General features: G+C 43.9%; 1 protein-coding gene across 2 annotated transcripts in view; it reads left to right on the top strand.

Moving 5' to 3' along the window:
- The window catches only part of CRHR2 (corticotropin releasing hormone receptor 2), a 252557-nt gene that overhangs the window by 222865 nt on the left and 12958 nt on the right, over positions 1 to 16734 (top strand). For both annotated transcript variants that reach the window (XM_037891188.2, XM_037891187.2), the window contains 2 exons: positions 4508 to 4643; positions 8129 to 8170. In XM_037891188.2, coding sequence (XP_037747116.1) covers positions 4508 to 4643; positions 8129 to 8170 — 178 coding nt within the window. The remainder of the gene's footprint in view (positions 1 to 4507; positions 4644 to 8128; positions 8171 to 16734) is intronic.

The following is a 16734-nucleotide window of genomic DNA, read 5'->3' as shown; positions in this document are numbered from 1 at the left end:
TGCGAAGGTACCTGTTTCAGAATTTGGCCCAATGTCACTAGCGAGGTCAGTCTGGTGTAAAATGTGATCCATCAAGAAGGCTACTTTTTCCTCTCCAGTAAAATACGATTGGTTCATGGGAGGAGAGCATTTAACTCCCTGTTTCAAAATATATTACAATAGCTGTACAAGTGACGTGTTTCTGTAATCCACTGCACTGATGGCTAGAATATTGATGGATCTTAGTTGACTGATGAGTGTAGAAATGCACAACCTGTAACAAATTGCCTCCCCGCTCATGCATGCAATTTTGTGGGTGCATGTAATAATACTTCGACTGCCAGATAAATAGCTGACGTGCAGGCACAAATTCGGATCCCTTTTCTGCGTTCGTAAATTCCCAGCGAAGGCAGTAGGCGTTTGAGTTCAGGATTGAGTCATATTCTTGAGCCCACGGATCACGCTGGTCGACACAGAAATGTTTCTGTTCATGCCCACAGATTACTGTACATCCAAATACAAGGAGCAATGCAGAGGCCGTAAGCACCTTGCAGGGAATGCTGACTTGAACGCCTTGCAAGACTGGGCCTTTAGAGTGCAGAGTGAGATCTTGTATGGTTATGCAGGTCCCTCAAGCTCTGCAGGGGTTTTATGGCAGGCACAACTGGGACTCCCCAAATCATCTGTCACTACTGTGTGAAATCTCAGGCTCCCAAGCTGAGCGCTGAACCCTGAAGTCTGTAAACTGGCCTGCTTGTGTTTTGAAAGGAAGTTTTGCCTGAGTAACGTGGCTTTGGTGTCTGGCCCACTGCTTGCCTTTTGCTTTGGTCCTTGAAACATGGTTTCAGGGTAAGCTGTGAGGTTAATGCACTGGCCTGATGCTCTTGCTTGGATTCCCCTCTGCACAGTCACTGAGAAATGAAGCCCATGGTAGAAAAAAATTCCGTTCTCCCTGCTCAAGCCTCATGCAATGGTTCCAAAACCAACAGGGGAAAAAGACTGAGATCTCGGTTCCTTGCTCTCCCTGGGGTGAATGGTGGGGCATGTGAAAACATTCCCAGACAGCTTGAATAAGAGGAGCTGGCTTTATCCCTGCACAGGTAGTGATGATCAGATTTTTGTCACAAATTGTTTTCATGAAGCGGCAAAGCTGCTTCTGCACACGCTGAATAAAAATTTCATGCAAGCCTCATGCAGTGCATTGGGGGTCCCTCATGTTTCAGCTAATCTTTTAAACTTAACAGTAGTAATGTCATAAAAGAAACTGCCCTTTTTAAATGGTTGGGCAGCTGCGAGTTGAGACCATTACCTAGCATGCTGACCAGCATTGTTTCCTTGTGCTCCCTGTCTGTTTGTAGAGAAAGAACTGGACTGAGATTCAAGAGACCTGGGTGCTATGCCTGGCCTGCTGGGTGACCTTGGACAAGTCACCTTGCCGTTTTGTGCCTCAGTTTCCCCATCTGTAAAATAGAGAGAATGATACTGCCTTGTAAAGCAGGTTGAGATTTCCTGGTGACAAGCACTGTGTAAGAGATAGGCACTATTATTATTATACGCCTGTTGTCTCTTTTCTTACACTTGGAACTTCGGGGGCAGTTTCTTCTGTGATTGTACAGCACCCAGGGGGATCCTGCTCCATGACTGGAGCTCCTACATGCTACTGCAGTACAAGTAATATCTAATAGTATTGCCCCAATAGTCGCTTAAACTTGAGAATACACCATATTCGTATTGTTTATTGGTATGGGTGGTAGCTGTATTGTGCTAGATGCTGTACAAACATACACCAAAGAGACAGCCCCTGTCCTGAAGTACTTACAATCAAAGTATAAGATGATAAGCAACTGGTGAATACAACAAACAGGCAGGAGCACAAGGTACCAGTGGGAGGATACTGGATGGGCACGTGAGCTGCCTGTACTGGAAGGAAATCACTCGCTAAACCAGAAAGGGTGTTAGCTGTGATCAGGCTTCTTGCTAGTGCGACTGAGAAAGTGGGTCAGAGAGTGTCTAGAGAGAGAAAGCAATGGAGGTAATGAATGTTTCCAGCTGACCCGTGTGTCACTGCAGAGCGGCGCTGGGTTCAGAATGCAGTGTTAGCTGGCAGGGATGGCCAGCATGATCAAAAGCCTTTCACAGAGCGCCTCTCCCAAGTGTTTGTGGCCGGGAGTTTGAGTCACATCGGTTAGCAGCAGCAGCAGCAGACAGAAAAGCCACATGGTATTGCATAACCTGGTGCGGTGGCAGTTGTTCTTTCTCATTCCCCCTGCCCCCTGCTGACCTCTGCTCACACCGCACTGCCAGTCATTAGAATAGACAGTTAACGCCTTGCGTGCCAGATCAGAGTAGGGGCTCAGCACCCTGTTACATGCAGGGATTTCTATTATTTCCCTTCCTTTTCACTGAGAAATGGCCATGGGTTATTCTTTATTTTCTTCTCATTCTTTTTTCTTGTACATAATGACAAGCATTTCCTTGCGGTGAAGGAGCATGCCGTCTGCCTGTCCTCCTCTTATATTATTATCCTTTTGCCTTCTGTTTATCTTCAGTTCATTTATGAGGACCTGAAAGATACATAGGAATCCCACGCTGGTTAAATGCTAGTTTAATTCACAACAGCAAATAGAAGGATTTTACCTGTCTCCTGGCAGACAATAATCCATCATCTGTTCATATCAATTGGAATCCCAGGGCAAGATTAGACGTTAACCCATATTTTTAATCCATTGTTATCTAGCTTTCCCCAGTTTAGCCCAAATGTTCCTGAAATCAAAGAGTAGAAGGATGATTTTAATCCTTATTTCAGGAATGTTAGGGATATGGGGGACAAATCCTGCCCTGGCTTAGAGGAGGTGAGAGGAAAAATGGTCTTGTGATGAAGGCGCTGGACTGGGGCTTCCTGGCTGTGCCGGGCAAGTGGGCAAGTCACTTAATCTCTCCATGCCTCAGTCCCCCCCGCTAGGGGTGGGAAACACCAGCTCCCTATCACGTAGGGGTGCTGTGAGGATACATACATTAATGACTGTGTGGTGCTCGCATACCAGGCTGACAGGAGCTATGCAGATAGTGTGCAGCCGGGGGCAGCTCTGTTAACATCGCTGAAGTTGTGCCCGGGCATACCAGGCTGCCATTCTCCCTTTTATGTTCCATCGTGCTGCCTGTATCCAGCTGTACCTGTCCAGCGGTCTATGGGGCACACTTCCCAAACCAGGGCATGTGGCCAATCACATGAAGTGAGGACTGCCAGTTATTTTCATCTTTTCAGCAGCACCTCCCAAACAACTGAATGAAACTCGCATTTTATTTGAGTGGTTTAGCAGTCCCAGAATGAATCAAAAGGCTTGTTTCAAGGCATAGCCAGCACTAGTCACCAATACAGTTGTTTAAATACAGCATCTTACCCTTGAAGTCTGACAGGAAGAGACGCCAGTCGCATATCAGCAGTGCAAATCCAATCTGGCTGTTAAATGTATGCTTCTTCATCTCCCTTAATGTTATAATTATAAATCAGTAATTTCTTGTTGCTTAATTAACTAGCAGACTGGAAATGACACTAATCACAGTGCAAAGTTGCTGGAATAGACTGTAATTTGATCACGTCACAAAATCTCACCACCACAAATCATTTCACAGTTTACTGCCAGCTTCCTTAAATATCACAGTGGTATATTCCAGTCAGTTCTTAGACTCTGTTTAGGAATCTCTCCTAAAAATACACATCGCTAAAAATATGGGACTGGATCCAAACCACTCCTCCCAGCAATTCCTCAGAACTTCTAAGTAGTTTCAATCCAGATGTCAATCCAGGCCCATCTTTAATCGCTAGCAACGTTGGACCCCATTGAACTTGCAATGCCTACCTAGTAAATGTAGTAGTAAACATGAAACATGTAGAGTAGCATGTACTTGTCTGTCGGGCCTTTCAATTTATTTTCCAGCCCTGAGAAGGTAAATAGAAGCACCAGTATCAATGCGGGTTTCCCACCGCCACTAGGAAGAGCAGGTGTGGAGAGAATCCCAATACAAACCACTCCCAGCTGCCAAAATGCCTCATCGATCTTCACCATTGCTCTTCCTGGTGGGAAACCAGTACGGGAGAGCAGCCTAGTGTGCATGTCTAAGGCAGGAACTGGTGAGGAGGAAAAAAATGGAGGTGGCCTGGTGGCAGAGTAGAGGCAGGGGGAACTGGCTTGTGGAGGGGAATCTGGGATGTTAAGGGAGTGCTAATGATTCGGGGAGGGGCTTCATGGTGAGGGTTGGAGAAGATGGGAATAACTTCTAGGAGGGGGAGTTGTCTAGGAGTGTCTGTTGGGAAAAGATAGAACGATGATACTGATCTCACACCAGTTTAGCACCAATGTGACTCCAGTAAGCACTGTGGAGTCATGCATGGTTTATGCTGGTCTCAGGCCTCCTCTCTCCAGTTCATCATTGTAATTCCCTGCGGGTGAGTGGTTCTCTGAGGGTTACATAACTCAGCCTGGTTTTCCTCTCCTAATAACTTTGCCTCTCTGCTTGCACCCTACAGGAAGGCAGTCAAGGCTACGTTAGTCCTTCTGCCTCTTCTGGGTATTACCTACATGCTTTTCTTTGTGAACCCCGGCGAAGACGACATTTCCCAGATAGTCTTCATCTACTTCAATTCCTTCTTGCAGTCTTTTCAGGTAGGAGAGAACGCTTAATCGCAAGTATTGGGCACTGCTAAAGGGATCCCCAATGCTCTTGGCTGTGAGGCTTGGGGCAATGAGAACCCCTTAGTAGAAGGTAACTCTTTAAACAAGTTGGCTTAGCATGTAAATTCATTGCTGCAGGAGCTGTCTTTTGCTTTTGTGTTTATACAGTGCCTAGTGCAATGAGGCCTTGCTCCATGCCTGGGGCTACTAGGTGCCATTGCAATACATATAATTCGTCATTTTCTTTTAATGCTTGTTTGTTTTAATGATGCATGGTTGTATATAGTATGTTGCATGTGGCAGAGACCCCCTGTTAAGTAAGCATGAGTTCACTTGATCAAGAGCTTGGTTGTACCAACCGGAGTCCTGTCCCACCTCTTGTGCAATGGCGCATGCTCTTATCTGCAGTGGAACTTGGTCTGTCCCAAACTTTGTTGCTGATTGGAGCATGCACCCCTGAAGGCTGTGTTTTCCTGTCACTGAAGTCTGTGGGAGTTTTGCCAGGGCTGTGACGGTAACAGGATCAGGTTTGAATGGGCAATGAGCAGAAGTAGTAACAGCACTCCGGGTCCAGCACACGGACTCATCATTGAACCCTCGATTCAGGAAGGCACTTCAGCGCATGCCTCATTTGAAGCCCTTCACTGGAGCTATGCACGTGCTTAAAGTTTAGACATGTCGTTATTCACCTTCCTGAACAGGGGCCTAAGTTCAGTATCGCCACTGACTGCCATGGGATCAGTCCCTACAGCAGGGATGCAGCCAAGAACACCAGTGCCGATATGTGTAGCAGTGATTGGGAACTACTGCTGAAAGGCAGGGTCTATGACTGTGGATTCTAAAAGCTTTCGGATATGGATAATGATTTCATATTTGTATTTGAAGCCCAAAGTGTCACTCCAGTAACAGAAGCACAAAAGCAAAGAAGAAAAACAGCCCTTTTAAACTATTGAAGGAGAGATTTTGTTCCTAAGCAATAAGACTTACTGCATTTTTCACTGTGTAAAATAAATTGCGTATTTTACCTGGTCATGCTCGTTGCCTGCAGAAGAAATGGTTGGTTTATGATGCTAACGCTGCAGTGGGGTATGTGAAAGAGAGAACAGCTGGGAAGTAGATCTGTGTTATGATATGAGGTAGTACACCCCATTGCTTAAAGTAAAACTCAGTTGTTGCAATAGATAGTATATTTCTCTCTATCACTTTGTAGAGCAAGGATCTGATTCTGCGCACCCTGAAGTCAATGGTTTCAACAGGAGTAAGCCTTGCCCTACAGTCAGATGGGCATCGCATTCCCTTTGTGGTCAGAATGGGACTCTTAGTAACATGATGCTCTCATGGAAAGAGAGCAACTGTCACAGGCTCCTTGGGACTGTAACCAACCCCTTTGTTCTGTGTTTGTATAGGGCCCATGCGGTGGGGTCCTGGTCCATGGCTGAGGCTCCTAGGTGCTACTGCAGTACCAATAAATAACAATAGTAGCTGAGACAGTAAAAGGGATTTCAAATACTCCTTTAGAAAATGTATATTATCTGCTCTGTCCTGCATCAGTGGACTTCATGCTGCGATTGTGGGTGATCTAATAGGCGTTTTCCGTTTGTAATGTCAATGATTACATAACTTTGGGTGAAATCCTGGGCCCATTGAAGTCAGTGGAAGATTTGCCATTGACTTCAGCTGGGCAAGGAATTCACCCTGTGTATCTAGATCAGCTATCTTTAATGCATTCTTATTTATTCAGGGTGATATTTTACCACCCTGACTTAATGGAGTAGTACATCATTCCCAGCATAATCCGACCAGAATCAGTGGGTCTGCTTGCAGAGTAAAGCACCACTGAACACAAACATGGGTATGTCTGCATAGCAAATGAAGGTGTGATTGCAGCACAGGTGGGCATAGCCCTAATCTAGCGAGCACAGACAATAACAGTAGTGAAAACATGGTGCCATGAGCTGCAGGACAGGCTAGCTGCCCCAGTACAAGCCCACCTGTGAGCATGGGTATGTACTCATAGACTCATAGACATTAAGGTCAGAAGGGACCATTACGATCATCTAGTCTGACCTCCTGCACAATGCAGGCCACAGAATCTCACCCACCCACTCCTGCAATAAACCTCCCACCTATGTCTGAGCTATTGAAGTCCTCAGATCATGGTTTAAAGACTTCAAGGTGCAGAGAATCCTCCAGCAAGTGACCCATGCTTAAGAGGAAGGTGAAAAACCCCCAGGGCCTCTTCCAATCTGCCCTAGAGGAAAATTCCTTCCCGACCCCAAATATGGCGATCAGCTGAACCCTGAGCATGTGGACAAGATCCACCAGCCAGATACCCAGGAAAGAATTCTCTGTAGTAACTCAGATCCCACCTCATCTAACATCCCATCACAGGCCATTGGGCCTATTTACCATGAATAGTTAAAAATCAATTAATTGCCAAAATCATGTTATCCCATCATACCATCTCCTCCATAAACTTATCGAGTTTAATCTTGAAGCCAGACAGGGCTTTTGCCCCCACTGTTTCCCTTGGAAGGCTGTTCCAGAACTTCACTCCTCTGATGGTTAGAAACCTTCATCTAATTTCAAGTCTAAACTTCCTGATGGCCAGTTTATATCCATTTGTTCTTGTGTCCACATTGGTATTGAGCTTAAATAATTCCTCTCCCTCCCTGGTATTTATCCCTCTGATATATTTATAGAGAGCAATCATATCTCCCCTCAGCCTTCTTTTGGTTAGGCTAAACAAGCCAAGCTCCTTGAGTCTCCTTTCATAAGACAGGATTTCCATTCCTCAGATCATCCTAGTAGCCCTTCTCTGTACCCCATTCATGCTGGGCTGTTTGCACTTGGCTAAAAGGGATCATCCAGGAGAATAGCCACGCGGTGGGGTGGGGAGAGGTGTGTGTTGCATCCGAAAACCGCAGCCCCTCCTTTTAAATGTGAAACCCAACCCATTGCTTACTATGGGAAAGGATGGCACTGCAGTTTGAAACCATTCCCACATGTTATGCGTAAGAAGCCAACCCCACTTACCCTTTTCCTTACTGTGGTTGCATGGAAACCGAATTCTGTTGCCCAGCCGTGTGTGATGTCGAGTTGTTAGTTTGCACCGATGTGCCCACCCATGGTAGAATCACATCTTTATTTGCAGTAGAGACATACCCTGAGGGTGGCAGACTCCAGCCCTACGTCTTTACCTCTTTGGGTCCTATACTCTACTGAGTAGCAATGGGGCCACTCTGGTAAGGGCTCTTGGACATGACTGTGGCTGTAGAAGCAGACCCCAAGGAAGTGTAACGAACTGCAGCCATCTTCCTCTAAGAGCAGTAACAGAAAACAGAGATGGGTGGTAAGTTTCTGTCAGCCATTGTGGCAGTACAACTCTAGGACACATCTAAACCCTCTTTTCTACATGTGTCACCGTGCTTTGTTCAAATAATGATCTAATAATGATTCCCTTCATTTTTTTCCAGGGTTTCTTTGTGTCAGTATTTTACTGCTTCTTGAATGGCGAGGTAAGTAGCATCCTACGCTGTTAGTGCAATTATCATAAAGTGTAAGCGGCTTTAGTGTCTGACTTTAGGGAAATGAAATGCATTTTCACTGCCTTGCATTCACGTCACCTTTGGTACTCTTGAAGACATCTCCATTGATGTGCTTCTGACCTTTACAACCCGCTACAGGTTTGCCCTTTACTTACAATGCCTTTACAAACAGAAGTTGACACATTAATGCAATGCTGATGTACCTATAGATGATGATTTTTGTTCTTCACTTGAATAATTCATTGCATTTAATTCACTGTATGACTTCTGAGCTTGTTCAATAGATGATTGTTTGTTTATTCAATTGTGATTCAATATCTTTTGTGCCACACATTGGTTAAGAATCCACAGTACATGGCAGCACATTTCACATAGGAATTGCCCTATTGAACTGGTCTAGTGGTCTTTCTTATCCAGTAGTCTGTCTCTGAGTGATCCGTACCAGATGCTTCAGAGGAAGATGGGGGAGGAAAACAGCATGGGGAACAAGGGGCCAACCCATAAAGAACAATTCTGGAATAAGCAGCCCATACTGGAAGTTTCTTACTAACTCCTATCAGTTAGTGGCTGACTTAGTTCCTGAAGTATGAGGGCTTATATCCCTTCTCCATTTTTTTCTTATCCTGCTTATTCTAACGGTGGATGATCTCATTATTCTTATTCATGTGTAATCCTTTATTGAATCCAGCTAAGTTTTTGGCCTCAATGACATCCTGTGGCAATGAGTTCCGCAGATTAATTATGCATTGTGCATAAAAGTATATCCTTCTATCACTTTGTGGCCATATATGACAATTTTATGCTGCTACTGCACAGGGCAAATTCTCCAGGGGGCCACAGTAGCCTGTTCTCATCACCACAGTAATGAACATGGGCTGGAATCTGGCCCACTGATTTCATTAAACACCCCAGACTCTCATTGCTTGGTGCACTATGTTACCATTGCCTTGCGTATCCAAGTAGCTTTCCACTCTATGGCCTTGACCAGGAGCAGGTAGGCAGTCCTTGCTGTAGTTTGTTTTAGCAGATTATTCTGGGGATATTTCAGTTTTCTTGGGGTGGGAGCAATATCGCATGGACAAAGATGCATTTTCTCTATGGCGGGGTTCCAAGACCTTTTTCCAGACCCTGAGCCAAATTCACTCCTCCTGTAACTCCATTCATTTCAGTGAGCTTACACCAAAGATGACCTGGCCCCTAGAAGAGCTGCCATATTCTTCTCTGTATGTCTTGATAGCTGTGTATTGCCAGATCTGGTGTGCTTTTCAGGCCTGTGTTTCTCCCAACTATGGTTCATCAGTACTAGGGTCCCTGTCTGGGTTTCTGTGTCTTTTTATGTCTCCTGTGTGCCTTCGTTTTGACTGCCTAATCCCCAGTGGGCTTCCTAGCTGTTTCTTTGTGAGATGTAACATAGACCAGGTTAGATAATGATACTGACTTCCACCCTGTAAAGTGCTTTGAGATTGAAACATGAAATGCGCTACATAAGGGCGAGGTATTATTATATGACAAATGCAAACTTTTCATTTGAAACAGAAGGTTCCAAGCAGCCTAGTTACGAGCAAGAATGACGATAAGTGTTAATATTTGCCACTAGTTCTCAAGAGCCTCTTTGTGATTATATTGCATGGAAGTACTAAAGCATGCCACATCAATTGCAGCATTTCGCAGTAGGGGTTCAGCAGTGTCTCTTTGTGAAGAGAAACGCTTATCAGAAAGCTGGCGTGTCAGCTGTGCCATGCCACCTAGGCTGTGGGAGGGCCTGAGTTGTCAAGCCAGTGTGTGATATGCTTTCCCTTCACTGGCAGGCATGCCATACAACAGATCTTCTCACACCCCTTATTCCTCTTGGTGCAAGCATTCTCCATTCATTTGTGCTTAGCATTACCCAATAAAATGAAAAATAGTTCAAGCTTCTATAAACTTGAAGTGAATTCCACTTGATCTATTAAAAGAATGTCCCAGATGGGGAAAAAATACCATTCAACGTGCGGCAGAGCGTAATCCATTCGTTGCTGAAAGGACCCACCATGAGTCAGGTAGGATCACAAATCCACTTGATACCCTGCACTGTCAATCCACCTGTGAGTGCTGAGTCTCTTCCATTCTATTAAATTACTTAATTCTGTGCAAGTCAGCTCATCCTTGATCCTTTTATTTCTTCCTTTTTTACCTCCTCTTGTAGATAATCAGTTTTCCTTACCCAAGTGGCTGCTGCTCTGAGCCATTGATTCAGCTTTATTTTAGGGTTTTTTTTAATGGTGAGACGAGCCCAAAGATATGGTGATTGGTATTAGAAAGGCAAATGAATGCAATTTTACATTCATGTCTCTAAGTTAGCTGGGGAATATGTACAATCACAAGCTAGGCAAAGAACTCCCCTGTTGACAAGGAAGACAAAAGCACCTCTTTGCACATTGTTTATTCCAGCCTCTCCTGAAATAATTTACGCTCATAAAAAGAATCACAGATGAACTTGTTTCTCATGGAATATGTGAAAGGGTAGAGCTCAGTGGCGCTTGGTGACTCTGAAACTGGGCAGGCGAAATTGATCTGCAGATGTCCTCTATGAGCCAGTTAAGCTCATACTGTATCTGTTTTAATACAGGGCAGGCAAATCCTAACCTGAGGAGACTTTGTTGTGGTAGGCATCACTGCAATCTTCCCACCTTTCGGGAAACCACGCTCCTTTATTAGGATACTCAAGCACTAGCATGTTAGGTGGTTGTTGACACTTATGGATACTGCATTCATCCTGTAGCAGCGGTAAGAATTGTATAACATCCCACAGCATCTCCTGCTATGACTAAAATTGTGCCCTAGGATATAAGTAAGGCTGCTGTTGATTTGGGATCAAGGGGAACCTTGTGTATACCTCTGAGAGCATAATTTAGCCCTATATATCGTAAGTATAGATAAGCGGATGAAGGAAGGGAAAGGATGGAAGAATATATAATGTAAAACCAGACACGTAATCTATTGTTCCATGATCCAATCCGATAGATTTCATTCCAGTCGTGTTTGAAATTCAACATGCATCCCATCTTGCCACCTTGACTGCATAATGCGTGTTTCAGTTCTTTGAAATCTCCTTAAGAGTGCTTCTTTTAAATGATAGCTATTACACCTGCTTTCTGAATTTGTCTTGTCCATTATTTAAATCCAGATCTAGAAAAACATTATTGGTAAGGCTGTTTGATAGGTTTAGGCTTTCAAAAGCTGCAGCGCAGTTGGGACAGTTTGAATCACAATGCCTCAGCAGGTTGTCCTAATCATTGCCAAAAGATAGTCAGCTATTCAAAAGTATGCTAATTTTTCATGTGTTAGACTATTCTCTCCGTAATTTTTTTTGGCTGTGTATATATACATATGCTTATGATTAACCCCTTCCATGTCTAAACAGTGACCGAAAATAATATCACATACTGCTTCATTGTATTGGCCACACCTTGATATCAACATTATTCACGTGTCTACTATAGAAATGTCATATTTCTCAGTGCACGTGAACAGAAATAATGACATAAGAATGGAAATACAGAAATATTGTTTGCATTCTTCTGACCTCATCCACATATTTCGTGTGTCATATTTACCCCGGTGTAGCTCAAAGGAACTCCATTCAAACTAGTGGAGCTACACCAGTTTACTGAGACCAAAAACACCCCCTCACCGGTTGCTCATTTGATTGATATTAATTACATCCTTCATTAATCTTGTGCTGTTGCTGCACCCACCTCTCTTTTCAGTGACCTCTGCGTTAGAACCTCCTTCTCAATTGCTGTATCTAAGCTTGTTTATAGAGGGGAATTGACCAGGAAACCTATTGTGGAATCAGCTATTCTGCAATAGCTATTTTGGAATAGCTCCCCGTGTGGACATTCTATTCTGGAATAAAAGTCACTTAATTCCAGAATAATTAGTGCATTTCCAAAGTGGAGTAATTATTCTAGAATAAAATCAACTTTTTTTTCCAGAATCATGTGTCCCTGCCGAAAGCTATTCCAGAATAGTTAATGCAGTCAATTTCCCCATACAAACAAGCCCTCTGCTTTTTTAAATGTCACTTTGTGCCCTGCTGGATTACCAGCTACTTGGCTGGTCTGTTTTTGCTTTCTGTGACAGATGGGACTTACAGTACACATCTCAGAAGGTTGTATGTGCCCATTCTTGCCCAGATACTATGGTATTGGGAGCCTTATTGTATCCAGCAAACAGTCCATCCCTTAGATGGCCAAGCCCACTTTTAGCAACGACAGGAGTATGGAAAAATCATTGCTTTAAAGCTCTTTCGATTCTGTGTTCTGATCTGTTCCTCTGTCCCCACGGAGCACTGATGAGCTACTGACTGTCTGTAGCAATTATCAAGCAATATGGACTGGAGATGAAAATGATTGAAGTCCCTGATGTGTTGACAATCTGTCATCTGTGAAACTTGCCAGCAGAAAAGAGATTTATCAGGCTAGATGTGTTATGTGTTTGAATACAAAGCTGGATGCTGAAGTGGATATGGTGGTGTCTGTTGGTCTCTTTCATGTCTAGAGCATTGGATCTTAGATTCTTCACCTGAAAACATTTCATCCCAAGTTTAATCACTCCTAAATCCTGTCTGCTTTACAAGTACTGGATATTGCTTTGCTCCTGTAGTACTCTCCAGAGTGCCTGCAGATAGATGTTCCTTCCTCACCAGTAGGACTTTATGCAATTACTTGTATTATCCATCTCTCTCCCTGCTGTACGCTTTCCTGATAATTTTCACAGCTCTTCTAGCTGTTTCTTCATTCCACACACACACCTGGAAAGATCACAGAGAAAAGGCTCAGAGAACGCAGTCTCTCCACTCCCTCCTTTCAAACATCAGCTGCAACATTTCCAAATTCGGAGAGTGTTTGGGATTTTTTTTGAGAAAGACTTTAAGATGAGGGTCCTTTTGTGCCTGTTTGGAGGATGGCCTCACTGCTTTCAAAGAAAGGCGCATCTCCGAGTGCCTTATTCATCTGGGGACAAGTTCTGCCTTCGTTACTCTGGAGTCAATCTGGAGTAACGCTGTTGACTGTAATAAAATTACTGCAGATTTACACTAGCATCATCAAAGGTAGATTGGGGTCTTTGATTCTCAGAGCTGAGTCTTTCTATGCTTTGTGGCAATCTTCTGCCCAGATAATCCTGTGGGTAGTTTAGCAAAAGTTTGCTAGAAAAGAAAGTTTAAGTGATGCTTATTTTTGCTCATCTCTTCTCTCCAGACTCATTCTTTGTTCAAATTTAATTTTAAAAAGCCAGTTAAAATGACATTTCAATTCAGCCTTCTGTTCATTTTGCTATATTAATGTATGTTAAACTTAAACGGCATAATGTTGGGGAACTATGGATACTAATAATGGATACTTCCTTTCTCTCTCCCTGTCTGTCTTGTCGATTTAAACCATCAGCCTTTTGGGGTAGGGACTGTCTCTTACTCTGTGTCTGTACAGCACCTAACACTGTGGCACTACTCTACCACAAACTATAAGAATAAGTGGGCCAACTGTAAATCCTTATGGAAAATAAAATGAACTCCAGTACAGTGCAGCTTGTGGTGATCCATATGGCCACTTCTTCAGGCAATGAGGTTTTCCTGTGAACCTTGCTCATTACAGGTTGTTTCTTAGGAAGGGTGACCAGATGTCCCGTTTTTATAGGGACAGTCCCGTTTTTTGGGATTTTTTCTTATGTAGGTGCCTATTACTCCCCACCCCCTGTCCTGTTTTTTCACAGTTGCTAGGCGGTCACCCTACTTTTAGGAGCTCTCTGGGACTGAGTGATTTAGTACCTTGTGCCCCCCTTCTGCCTCTGACCAGAGGCCAGAAATGAATTTCCCTTGCCTCCAAGAAGAGCCCGCCAGGGTTGCCCAAATAACAGCCAGAATCCAAAAGCCTCTTAAGAAAAGCAAGTTCTGTTGTAAGTTAAAAAAGCAAAGGCAAGTGGCAGGAAATCATCTCTAGCCTAAGGCCTGGATAACAGCCTTCGCCAGGCAGGCTAAAATCTTGTAGTTACAGTTGGGTTAAGCAATTACGTCCTTACGTCTTAGAGTTTAGTGTCTCCTGGGCAGTAACGTAGAGCATCACAAATAGGACCTGTCTTTATTGCCACTTCCTTCTTGAGAAAGCTTCCTAACTCCCTTCCTGCACAGAAGGGGTGGAAGAGGGGAGGAGCTTGACACACAGCCACTGCTTCCCCTTTCCATCCTCCCCCACCCCGTTCGCAACACTCTTTTGGCCCCCTCTGCTCATGTTGGGGGGGCGGGGTCAGCAGCTAACCCATGTCACTAGGAAGATAACTTTTTCCCTGGTCCCTTTCAAGTCATCTTCTGCCACCATCATACTGCTGCTGTATTCCTCCATAGAGGAATGTTCACTACACCAGCCAGGGCACTACAGCAGCTGCTTCATATGCTGTGTTGCTAATTCATGCAATATTTGGTGCTTTTCTTAAAGCCCCAGCTACTGGAGTCATGGGAATACATAAGAATCGCAGCTTTCTTTTAAAAAAAAGTTTCCAGTCCTTATGGTTGTGGAGAAAAACTTGAAAATGTGAAAAAGCATAGCCTAACGGCTCAGAGAGCAGAAGGCCTATGTAAAGAATCCCAACTTCATTATTTTTCTAAAAACTCATGGTTTGCGGAGGGGGTGGGTTGACTCATGATTTGTCAGTCCTTAGGGTAGGCAGTAGTGTATATAGATCCTTCATATGGAAGAGCTAGGCTATTAAATTACTATCTGTCAATAGGGCCTAGAACTAGATGAAGGAAGTCTATTTTTACTTCTCCATTTCCTCATGTTTTAGAGTGGGACAGTGCCCCGAGAACAGAACTACCATTGCACCGACAACTGTAGGGCCAGTTGTGGCAGGTGTAGTTTCATGACTACAGTGAGAATTGAGTCCATGGGTCAGATCCCCCCGCTGGTGTAAATTAGCATAGCCCCATTAATAGGGATCTGGCCCCATGTATCTGAGAGTAAGAAATGGGCCAAATATGGCTAATTATCTTATCTATTCATCTGGGCCCCTTTACTCTAGTACCCAAGCATCTCACAATCTTTAATGTACTTATCCCCACAAGGCCCCGGCAGATAGGGAAGAGCTCCTGCCCTCAAGGTATAGAGGCACACATATGCATTTCAGTGGGATTTAGGCACCTAAGTACCTTGGAAGATCTGGGCCAAAGAATCTAAGTGACTTTCCCAAGATCTCACAAGGAGTCTATGACAGCACTGGGAATTGAACCTTAGTCTCTTCAGCCCCAGACACATGCCCCGCCACGCCTCACCCACTGGGCCTCTCCTCTTCCTTTCTCCCCTGGTTACAATTTGTAAGAACTTCATTTTGCCATGGCCTTGACACAGATTGCGACTAAGCTGGATTGTTAAATGTCTATGCATCAGCACTAGGGATGGCTAAAGCAGTTCAAACAAAACAAGCCCTCACCCAAACGTGTACCCAACATACTAGACCAACTGAATCCAAAGTTCTGTTGTGGTTCATAAGCGTTTGGGTAATGTATTTTTAACACATAGTTGTGTTGCTTTCTGCGTATCCTGGCCTCCCCTGGGATGGAAAGAGCATGAGAAAAGATGACCCTGTGATATTTCAAACCTGACTGAAATCAGGTGGCACAGGGATGGGGCCCCTAAAACAACCCATTTTTGTGGGATTTCAAGCCTGCTATTTCAAACCTCAGTTAGCAGGCTGCTCTCAAATATGTAGGTGCAAATTCACCCCTGGCACAAGGCCTAAATACCACTTAAATCCTGAAAACAGCACTTCAGGAGGATGTTAAGTGGTGCATGGAGCTGAATTCTACCTGCAGACTTCAATGCAAACAGTACTTGCATATCTGGGAATTGGATTCAGCCCTGTGCGTTTAAATTAGTTTTTTAATCTGATAGGCAGGTCTGATGCATCCTTTGAGAAGCCGCGAGTGTAGGAAAAATGACACAGCGTGCACAGATGCCTGCACTTATGTTACAAACCACTTAGCAACAATAAACCTTGATTGCAAACTTTTATATTTGTCAATCACAATATGGATCAGGATGTTCCAGAAAGACTCTTCTAAATTGACTGACAGGTCACAACAGCACATTTAATTTTATATAACGTGTTTGTTGAATTAAAACGTCACTGCTGCATGTGTAGGCAGATTGGCAGGAGGTTGTTCTGGAGAAAACTGCTTCTCCATTCAACACTTCTATAGGGTAGATTTGAGTGTGCTTTAATTAAAAGAGCTTTATTATTTCTGATTTTTTTAATTGATGGAGCTGTGGTCATCTTGTACTTCCCAGGGATGTGTTTGACTTCTCTATACCTATGTATTTTGGTGTTCATGTATAGCAAAACTGCATACTGGCAGGTGCATGCTTCCACTATATTTTATACTTATTGAGTGTGTGTATGTATGTATATATAGATGCATAGATTTTAAAATCAGACAGGACCATTAGATTATCTAGTCTGACCCCCTGTATAACACAGACCATAGAATTTCACCCAGTTAC

The sequence above is a fragment of the Chelonia mydas genome, chromosome 2 (assembly GCF_015237465.2).
Source record: "Chelonia mydas isolate rCheMyd1 chromosome 2, rCheMyd1.pri.v2, whole genome shotgun sequence".
Taxonomy (NCBI): domain Eukaryota; kingdom Metazoa; phylum Chordata; order Testudines; family Cheloniidae; genus Chelonia; species Chelonia mydas.
This window is presented reverse-complemented; position numbering and strand designations above follow the sequence as displayed.